The sequence below is a fragment of the Astatotilapia calliptera genome, chromosome 9 (genome assembly GCF_964374335.1).
Source record: "Astatotilapia calliptera chromosome 9, fAstCal68.1, whole genome shotgun sequence".
NCBI classification, from domain to species: Eukaryota; Metazoa; Chordata; class Actinopteri; order Cichliformes; family Cichlidae; genus Astatotilapia; species Astatotilapia calliptera.
Genome location: NC_137430.1, coordinates 10,363,050 through 10,373,345, shown reverse-complemented (window position 1 = coordinate 10,373,345; position 10,296 = coordinate 10,363,050). Strand labels below are relative to the sequence as shown.

Genomic DNA, 10,296 nt, shown 5'->3' with positions numbered 1-10,296 from the left:
TGTGTGCACAATTGCGCACTGCTGGCACGGTCTCTGCGCACAGAAAATCTGCGTTGCGCACAAAAAAAAAAATCTAACCTGAATTGAAATTAAAATCAATACTTTAACAAGTCTGTTTTGCAGTGTTAGTCAGTGACTGGCTGCTCCCGTATGGGATCCAGCCAGTAATGCGATTCACATTCGTATATACGCAGCTAATCAATGTCGTTGACAGGCTCTGACAGCGTCCTTATGTGCCGACACCGGTGTTTTAGCGAGCAAAGCGGCGTGGCGACGTTTAGTGTGTGTCAGAACAATGAGGCGACTGCTGAGTGTTACAGGTGTTACAGCAGTGACACATCTGCTGCTGTCAGGCCTGCAGGTATCAGGCTGTTGTTCTCCTTCATCTCATAGTTGACAGAAATTATTTTTGGAGTGGCACAAATAATTTGTGTGGCATCAGATTTGATGCAATTTGATGATTGTTCTCTAAATAATTTAAAATGTTTATTTAAAAAAACGCCTTGGCTGCATTTTTAGGTAAACAGCTGCAAAAAACTTTGTTGTTTGCATAACTCAGTTACTTTTTTGAAGAAGTAACTATATAATTAATTACCCAACATTGGTCATTATTTACTGTATTTTGCAGACAGAGTTACAGACTCTCTCCCAGACCACAGACTCATAATACAAGTCAGAGCTTTATGAAAAAAAAACAAAAGAAACTTGTGTTTTCAAAATTGGAGTTCAAGTTATTTTTACTTCCAATAGTGTTAACATGCTACACAGGTCATGAACAAGATTTTTTTGTTTTGTTTTTTTAAATTTTCATTGTAAGTGGGCTAAAATAGTTAATTAAAAGTAGTCTAACATAAATGTAAATGCTGTAATTTTATTATTTTAATAAACCATGTAACTTGCATGGATTCAATGCTGGCGTCACCACAGTGCACACGTCTGCTGTTGCTCACAGTGGTCCAAGGGATCGCTCAGGGAGTTTCTGTGTTCGCTCAGACACATGAAAAATTAGAGGGAACATTGGGTGCGGGTATACCGGATACGGGTGGCTTTTTTTTTTCTTGAGATGTCATACACTTTGGATTCTAGCCAATCATTTTACGTTTCCGAGGATAGTAGGCGGGTCCAGGTACGTATGTTCTTTGAGAGCAGAGCTACAGATTAAATGTCCAAGGCAAAGCGGTCAAAAGTCTGGCTGTACTTCACAGGAAAATATGCAAACTCAGCAGCAACAAGTGCTTTAAGGTGATACTGTGATACTGTGCAAAGGAAGTAACACCTCGAATCCAATGAAACACCTGGCAACGCAATAGCGTTTTTTTAAAAGCAGAGAAATGCGCCGTATTTGATAGCTTGCTGCGAGACTTCACACCGAGCACATCTGCTGCGGGTGGGTTGCCTGTTATTGGACCTGGAGTTAGCAACATCCCCCAAAAACCCGAAGAGGAGAGTCCTGGCCCCTAGCCCTGCCAGTGTAGCAGACGGATGATGATGCAGCAGCAACCGTTCTTCTCTGCGTGAGGAGCTTAATGTTGTTCGTGTGTAATTTACGTTGAGTAGGCTAACCACGTTATTACATTAATGCATGTAAGGTGAACTAGCAAACACCGTCGTAGTTACATGCCCTATCAAACAAGTCTTCTTGTTTGATAGGGCTGCAGAAAAAGCTAACACCGTTATCTTTTTACAAAAAAAACAAACAGCTAAACATGTTTTCCATTATTCACCGGTTCCAAACAAAGTAGGTATGTTGTATCAAAAGAAAAGGCTAACTTGGTTATCATTTTGCAGAAAAAAGAGACTGCTAAAAATAAAAACATAAGAGGTTTTTGGACAAAGTTTGTGTTCTCCATTCTTTAAGCAATTCAATTCAATTCAATTTTATTTATATAGCACCAAATCACAACAAAAGTCGCCTCAAGGCGCTTCATAGATACAGAGAAAAACCCAACAATCATATGACCCCCTATGAGCAGCACTTTGGCAACAGTGGGAAGGAAAAACTCCTGTTTAACAGGAAGAAACCTCCAGCAGAACCAGGCTCAGGGAGGGGCGGGGCCATCTGCTGCGACCGGTTGGGGTGAGAGAAGGAAGCAACGGTTAGAGCACCATTTAAGCACCCGCACAGTTTCAAAAGTACCGGTATCGGATAAAACCTAAACGATACCCATCCCTAAACAGAGTATAGATAAGGAATCTCTCAAATACTTCATAAAATGAGCATGTAGAAAGTGATCTAGCATTCTGAATGTTCACAATGACTCTCAGAGAGAGACCTGCTTCATTTTAAATCAGCCACTCGTGTGCCACGCCCAGAGTGCTGACCATTTGGGATGTGGAAGAAAAAAATCACGCCAAGTCAATGTTCAAAGGCAATGGTCATGGCCAGTAGTGGAACAGAAAAGCTAGTTCTGCCATCAATGGCCTGATGGGCCAGTATGGGATCTATAAAAATGAGAGACAGCTACTCCTCCCTCACCCCACTCAGTATCACTGGTATGAGGTTGAGAAGGGGAAAATGCATACAGGTCAATGCTGAACACATGAGAAGCTACTTTAAGGCATATCACCCAATTTGTAATATTGCTAAACATTTCTTAAGGCAGACGAGTCATGCTGGCTGGGTCAGTGTCATTTTTGTTGTAATTGATGTCTGGTTTGTTCTGTTCCCTAGTGATGGGTAGGGATGGGTACCAGTATCCGGTGTTCTGACATAATCCTTGAAATAGTAATAACACAGTATCCTCAGCAAAGATGAATTAAACAAGTTTTATTTTAATGGAAGTTTACTTCAAGTCTTCAGATTTTTACTGTCTTTTATTTGATTACTTTAAAGTATATGATTACATTAGAGTAATTAAATAAAGACAGTTTTGATGGAGCTCCTGAGCCAGCCCAAGCTCTCTATGAAGACGAGGAAAAACTCCCCTGGGGGGGCCAGACTGACGGGAAGAAACCTCGGGAAAGCCCATTCAAAGAGAGATCCCCTTTCCTGGGATGGCTGGGGGGGGGTTACAGGAATTCCAAAACACTGAAATTTAAAGTGGGCCAATTAAAAAAAATTATTTCCTGAAAAAAAGAAAGGTAATTCATACATCACACATAAATGATAACGTCTGAATTGTGTGTGTTTGTGTGTGTGTGTGATAGGCTTATCTCAGCCAAGTGTGATGCTGTAGGTCCTCCAGCGTCGGCCGCGTCTCCGGGACTTTGGTTAAACACGCGTCCAAGAAATCCCGGCAGTCTGGAAAGAAAGGAAAGAGAAAAAACATGAAGATGATAGTTCCAGTGGTCCAAGCCATCAGTCAGTCTTGAAGTGTGACGTTTTCTTACTTTTGGACAGATGTCTTTTGAATTTCAGGCGCTCCACAGGACGCCTGTCTTTTTCAGGCTCTTCTCCACAGGACGCCTGTCTTTTTCAGGGACAATCTTCACCCACAAATTCATAAAGTCCTTGTGAAGGGTCAGTTTCTCAATGATTGTTCGCCCATGGTACCTGTGGAAGATTACAGTTGTCATTAATTTTCATTAATTGTGTAAACTCACAGAAAATAAAACATTGATGCACTTCAAACCCATTTAAAAGTACCCACCTGGCTTCAGGTGCAGCATCCCCTGCCATTCTAGAGGCAGCAATTAGAAATCTTTCAGTGAAGGTTCCTGTTTTCAGGGTGACGGCTGCTCCAAGTTTGTCAGCCAGCTGGTGCAGGTGTTGAGCCGTGCTATTCCTCACTGCAACACAGCGATGGCTGAGCAAGGACAATATTAGACACACAACTCAGTGAACATGATCTCTCTTTCATGTCTTCTAATAAAATCACTACAGCTTCTTCTCTCCTCTTACGTCAGTCCTGTGTTAAACAGAGCGCTCAGAATCCGTCCATGGCTGCAATTTTCCACCATGGCATCAAGCGCCAGATTGACCTCCTGATGTAGAAAGTTGTTGTTGGTCATTGCAAGCTTCAGCAATAGAGCTCGGCCTGTTGTTTCAACTTCTGGGTCCATTGTTCTCTGGAGCTGAATGTAGAGCTCATTGATGGCATGTATGGCCTCAAAGGCTATTGCTGAGCGTTGGTTTTTCACCTAAAATGTGAGTGAAAATCATCAGTTGAGGCTGTAGTATGCACTTGAAGGGAAACTAGCTGCATGAAACGCATATAAGAAACATAAAGTGTGCAATACCTCCTCAATGAGGACCAGACACACTTCATGTAGTTTAGTCTTCAGGATGTCCGAGTGGTGCTTTGCCAGAGACTGAATAGTTTTCTACTGTCTTTTCTTAATCCTGTATTTACACAACACAACATTGAACACGACTTCAGGAACACCACAAATAACACAGCCACATTATGCAGCACTGTTTCTGTGCAGTATTTAATGTCTCCTTACTACGTTTCTTACCAGTCGTCTGAAGACAGCAGACTAAAGCTGTGGGACAGGCTCTCTACAGGTGTAGCTACAGGCGGGAGTTTGACCCTGCTCTCTCTTGGATTATTCTGACTGCACTGACTGTCTGCTTTCTTGTCTGATAATCAACGAGGTTAGTAAAAAGAAACTGTCATTTCTTCTAATTCGAAGCATGATGCAGTGATTAATTGTTCATTAAAATCTTTTTAAAAAATCTCTTAATTTAAAGTTTGATTATTCAGCATCTTCTACAGTTACTGAGGAAAACCACTTACTGTCTATAGGGACGACTTTTGCACGGCGCAGCAGCGTCCCAGGCCGAGGTCCTCGTTTTTGCGGTATGGGAACTGTTGGAGGTTTTGGAGTCAAAGGCTTTACTGCAGTAAATGTTTTGGTTGGTACTGTGTGTCCAGGTGAGGTTACAATCCCATCCTGGAAATGCTGCAGTTTTTCCAAAATAGGCCCAAATTTGTCTTTTGCTGTCAAGACTCTTATTCCACGAATGACCTTCGTGTCTGTTTAGACAAAAAAATAACTAAATAACTACAAATTGACATCTTACAAAAACAACAATAAACATTTTTCTTCCTGATTTTTTTTTTCTTCAAAAAAGCATATAAAATGAATGGACAGCAAGAATGTGTAATTTAGCATTAAAATAGATAATCTACAGTGTCAAATTTTAAAATCTAAACTAACTGATTAACAGCAGGTGTAACCACTAAAGAAAAGCATCACCTTTGAACCGACCTGCTCCTGAATGTTTAGCAGAGAAAACAGGCAATTGCGATGGACAAGCTGCTCGAGGAGGTGGAGGAACTGGAGTGAGCGGTGTCATCTCAACAGGACTAACAATGAAAGGAATGGCCCTCAGATCACTTGGTGTGTGTGTGTCTGCAGAGCTGAGGCTACTCAGACTTCTTTCAGGGTCCTCCTGATTCCAAAAGGGGTCATCCAAACAGTTCCAGCTTCCCTGGACTATCTCTGGAGAGCCTGCACATTGCTCAGGTAAAGGTGGGAGTTGCACAGCATAATCTCTGGGTCTCTGTGCGATATGCAATGTGTCTGCCTGTTGAAAGAACACATTTGTCTTACTGCTCTGAGCTTTGTGAAAGTCCAGGATCCTGGACTCTGTGGTGAAGCGCTGACAGTTGCTCTGTCTACAGTGACTTACACAAAAATTACACTGTGCAAAGCAGCAAAATATAACACATCTCTCAGAAACATTTACATTTGATCAGCAGAGAAGTCAAGAATGAGTATGTTTAGTTACTTACATCTCCACCTGTGCGTCCCCTTGTCCGTCAACTGGACACACAGGAACTCCCTAAGCTCTTTCTTCTTCGCAGGACGCCTGTCTTTTTCAGGCTCTTCTCCACAGGACGCCTGTCTTTTTCAGGCTCTTCTCCACAGGACGCCTGTCTTTTTCAGGGACAATCTTCACCCACAAATTCATAAAGTCCTTGTGAAGGGTCAGTTTCTCAATGATTGTTCGCCCATGGTACCTGTGGAAGATTACAGTTGTCATTAATTTTCATTAATTGTGTAAACTCACAGAAAATAAAACATTGATGCACTTCAAACCCATTTAAAAGTACCCACCTGGCTTCAGGTGCAGCATCCCCTGCCATTCTAGAGGCAGCAATTAGAAATCTTTCAGTGAAGGTTCCTGTTTTCAGGGTGACGGCTGCTCCAAGTTTGTCAGCCAGCTGGTGCAGGTGTTGAGCCGTGCTATTCCTCACTGCAACACAGCGATGGCTGAGCAAGGACAATATTAGACACACAACTCAGTGAACATGATCTCTCTTTCATGTCTTCTAATAAAATCACTACAGCTTCTTCTCTCCTCTTACGTCAGTCCTGTGTTAAACAGAGCGCTCAGAATCCGTCCATGGCTGCAATTTTCCACCATGGCATCAAGCGCCAGATTGACCTCCTGATGTAGAAAGTTGTTGTTGGTCATTGCAAGCTTCAGCAATAGAGCTCGGCCTGTTGTTTCAACTTCTGGGTCCATTGTTCTCTGGAGCTGAATGTAGAGCTCATTGATGGCATGTATGGCCTCAAAGGCTATTGCTGAGCGTTGGTTTTTCACCTAAAATGTGAGTGAAAATCATCAGTTGAGGCTGTAGTATGCACTTGAAGGGAAACTAGCTGCATGAAACGCATATAAGAAACATAAAGTGTGCAATACCTCCTCAATGAGGACCAGACACACTTCATGTAGTTTAGTCTTCAGGATGTCCGAGTGGTGCTTTGCCAGAGACTGAATAGTTTGCAAGCCGTGTCTTTTCTTAATCCTGTATTTACACAACACAACATTGAACACGACTTCAGGAACACCACAAATAACACAGCCACATTATGCAGCACTGTTTCTGTGCAGTATTTAATGTCTCCTTACTACGTTTCTTACCAGTCGTCTGAAGACAGTAGACTAAAGCTGTGGGACAGGCTCTCTACAGGTGTAGCTACAGGCGGGAGTTTGACCCTGCTCTCTCTTGGATTATTCTGACTGCACTGACTGTCTGCTTTCTTGTCTGATAATCAACGAGGTTAGTAAAAAGAAACTTTCATTTCTTCTAATTCGAAGCATGATGCAGTGATTAATTGTTCATTAAAATCTTTTTAAAAAATCTCTTAATTTAAAGTTTGATTATTCAGCATCTTCTACAGTTACTGAGGAAAACCACTTACCGTCTATAGGGACGACTTTTGCACGGCGCAGCAGCGTCCCAGGCCGAGGTCCTCGTTTTTGCGGTATGGGAACTGTTGGAGGTTTTGGAGTCAAAGGCTTTACTGCAGTAAATGTTTTGGTTGGTACTGTGTGTCCAGGTGAGGTTACAATCCCATCCTGGAAATGCTGCAGTTTTTCCAAAATAGGCCCAAATTTGTCTTTTGCTGTCAAGACTCTTATTCCACGAATGACCTTCGTGTCTGTTTAGACAAAAAAATAACTAAATAACTACAAATTGACATCTTACAAAAACAACAATAAACATTTTTCTTCCTGATTTTTTTTTTCTTCAAAAAAGCATATAAAATGAATGGACAGCAAGAATGTGTAATTTAGCATTAAAATAGATAATCTACAGTGTCAAATTTTAAAATCTAAACGAACTGATTAACAGCAGGTGTAACCACTAAAGAAAAGCATCACCTTTGAACCGACCTGCTCCTGAATGTTTAGCAGAGAAAACAGGCAATTGCGATGGACAAGCTGCTCGAGGAGGTGGAGGAACTGGAGTGAGCGGTGTCATCTCAACAGGACTAACAATGAAAGGAATGGCCCTCAGATCACTTGGTGTGTGTGTGTCTGCAGAGCTGAGGCTACTCAGACTTCTTTCAGGGTCCTCCTGATTCCAAAAGGGGTCATCCAAACAGTTCCAGCTTCCCTGGACTATCTCTGGAGAGCCTGCGCATTGCTCAGGTAAAGGTGGGAGTTGCACAGCATAATCTCTGGGTCTCTGTGCGATATGCAATGTGTCTGCCTGTTGAAAGAACACATTTGTCTTACTGCTCTGAGCTTTGTGAAAGTCCAGGATCCTGGACTCTGTGGTGAAGCGCTGACAGTTGCTCTGTCTACAGTGACTTACACAAAAATTACACTGTGCAAAGCAGCAAAATATAACACATCTCTCAGAAACATTTACATTTGATCAGCAGAGAAGTCAAGAATGAGTATGTTTAGTTACTTACATCTCCACCTGTGCGCTTTCTCTGAATCAAATCTTCAAAGCGATGGAAAAAGTTATCTGATGTCTTTTCAGACATGCCTGAGATAAAAAGTGAACAAATTGTTTAGAAATAGAAAGTTAGTGAGTGCTGCTCAGTGTGTGAGTGGCAAGTTCTAACTGAGCTGCTCAGTAAATAACTGTTATGATGTGGAACTCACAGAGCATTTTTTGAAAATATTCATATATATACACTATTTTGTGTTTACAAAAATATCAGACATGTCTAAATCAAAGGCAGGTTATGATCTCTAATTATGATCTTTAATCAACAAATTTAAATAGACGTCCTAATCACAGCTTCTAAAACTAGACAACACTATACTGATAAATTCATATAAAACAGCAAAAAGGAGATAAAAGCACTGTCATAAATAGAGAAATAAGTACAGTAAATAAATAAATACAGTTTTTAAAAAATATAGAAAAAAAACATGTGTCATTTGTTACAACGACAACAAAATAGCAGCTTGGACAAAGCTGTTTCTTCAAGCTTCGCCTGCATTTAGGGTCTGCAAACCTCTGTCCCACAGGAAGAAGCTGAAATCCTCCAATAAGGGGTGGGAGTCATTTAAAGTAGAGTAACTCATCCTCTACAACTGCCTAGTATTCAAGGACTCTATGTTAAGATGCTCTAACATGGTACAGTACCTTCAGAAACGCCTCAAATTTCTTAGATACTGAAAATTAAATCTCTTCTCAGGAACCTTTTCTCCATTCAGTAGAAGTAGATCTAGTATTCATTTTAAAGTTCTAATGAAGACAGCAGACTAAAGCTGTGGGACAGGCTCTCTACAGGTGTAGCTACAGGCGGGAGTTTGACCCTGCTCTCTCTTGGATTATTCTGACTGCACTGACTGTCTGCTTTCTTGTCTGATAATCAACGAGGTTAGTAAAAAGAAACTGTCATTTCTTCTAATTCGAAGCATGATGCAGTGATTAATTGTTCATTAAAATCTTTTTAAAAAATCTCTTAATTTAAAGTTTGATTATTCAGCATCTTCTACAGTTACTGAGGAAAACCACTTACTGTCTATAGGGACGACTTTTGCACGGGGCAGCAGCGTCCCAGGCCGAGGTCCTCGTTTTTGCGGTATGGGAACTGTTGGAGGTTTTGGAGTCAAAATAGGCCCAAATTTGTCTTTTGCTGTCAAGACTCTTATTCCACGAATGACCTTCGTGTCTGTTTAGACAAAAAATAACTAAATAACTACAAATTGACATCTTACAAAAACAACAATAAACATTTTTCTTCCTGATTTTTTTTTCTTCAAAAAAGCATATAAAATGAATGGACAGCAAGAATGTGTAATTTAGCATTAAAATAGATAATCTACAGTGTCAAATTTTAAAATCTAAACTAACTGATTAACAGCAGGTGTAACCACTAAAGAAAAGCATCACCTTTGAACCGCAATTGCGATGGACAAGCTGCTCGAGGAGGTGGAGGAACTGGAGTGAGCGGTGTCATCTCAACAGGACTAACAATGAAAGGAATGGCCCTCAGATCACTTGGTGTGTGTGTGTCTGCAGAGCTGAGGCTACTCAGACTTCTTTCAGGGTCCTCCTGATTCCAAAAGGGGTCATCCAAACAGTTCCAGCTTCTCTGGACTCTCTGTGGAGAGCCTGCGCATTGCTCAGGTAAAGGTGGGAGTTGCACAGCATAATCTCTGGGTCTCTGTGCGATATGCAATGTGTCTGCCTGTTGAAAGAACACATTTGTCTTACTGCTCTGAGCTTTGTGAAAGTCCAGGATCCTGGACTCTGTGGTGAAGCGCTGACAGTTGCTCTGTCTACAGTGACTTACACAAAAATCACACTGTGCAAAGCAGCAAAATATAACACATCTCTCAGAAACATTTACATTTGATCAGCAGAGAAGTCAAGAATGAGTATGTTTAGTTACTTACATCTCCACCTGTGCGCTTTCTCTGAATCAAATCTTCAAAGCGATGGAAAAAGTTATCTGATGTCTTTTCAGACATGCCTGAGATAAAAAGTGAACAAATTGTTTAGAAATAGAAAGTTAGTGAGTGCTGCTCAGTGTGTGAGTGGCAAGTTCTAACTGAGCTGCTCAGTAAATAACTGTTATGATGTGGAACTCACAGAGCATTTTTTGAAAATATTCATATATATACACTATTTTGTGTTTACATGGCAA

At 41.1% G+C, this 10,296-nt stretch overlaps 1 protein-coding gene across 3 annotated transcripts; it reads right to left on the bottom strand.

Annotated features, from left to right (window-relative positions):
- Positions 1 to 1,859: 1,859 nt before the first annotated feature.
- LOC145431065 (uncharacterized) lies at positions 1,860 to 10,243 on the bottom strand. 3 transcript variants are annotated; one of them, XM_080306386.1, is made up of 18 exons: positions 10,046 to 10,243; positions 9,540 to 9,837; positions 9,166 to 9,318; positions 8,101 to 8,177; positions 7,562 to 7,892; positions 7,099 to 7,338; positions 6,596 to 6,701; positions 6,258 to 6,496; positions 6,007 to 6,162; positions 5,682 to 5,909; positions 5,143 to 5,473; positions 4,680 to 4,919; positions 4,399 to 4,522; positions 4,180 to 4,282; positions 3,842 to 4,080; positions 3,591 to 3,746; positions 3,331 to 3,493; positions 1,860 to 3,241 (listed from the first exon to the last, which is right to left on the bottom strand). In XM_080306386.1, the coding sequence occupies exons 1-7, from the start codon at positions 10,118 to 10,120 to the stop codon at positions 6,637 to 6,639; spliced, it is 1,239 nt and encodes a 412-aa protein (XP_080162512.1). In that variant the 5' UTR covers positions 10,121 to 10,243; the 3' UTR covers positions 1,860 to 3,241; positions 3,331 to 3,493; positions 3,591 to 3,746; positions 3,842 to 4,080; positions 4,180 to 4,282; positions 4,399 to 4,522; positions 4,680 to 4,919; positions 5,143 to 5,473; positions 5,682 to 5,909; positions 6,007 to 6,162; positions 6,258 to 6,496; positions 6,596 to 6,636. The 3 variants fall into 3 exon arrangements, with proteins under 3 accessions (XP_080162512.1, XP_080162513.1, XP_080162514.1); XM_080306387.1 differs by having other exon boundaries at positions 5,155 to 5,473; XM_080306388.1 differs by lacking the exon at positions 4,399 to 4,522.
- Positions 10,244 to 10,296: the final 53 nt, after the last annotated feature.

Coding starts and splice junctions, on each gene's coding strand:
- LOC145431065 (XM_080306386.1), bottom strand. CDS start 10,120: ATGTCTGAAAAGACATCAGATAACTTTTTCCATCGCTTTGAAGATTTG. Junction 9,319..9,539: donor ATCGCAATTGCGGTTCAAAG/GTGATGCTTTTC, acceptor TTGTCTAAACAG/ACACGAAGGTCATTCGTGGA. Junction 6,702..7,098: donor AAAAGTCGTCCCTATAGACG/GTAAGTGGTTTT, acceptor GTGTAAATACAG/GATTAAGAAAAGACACGGCT.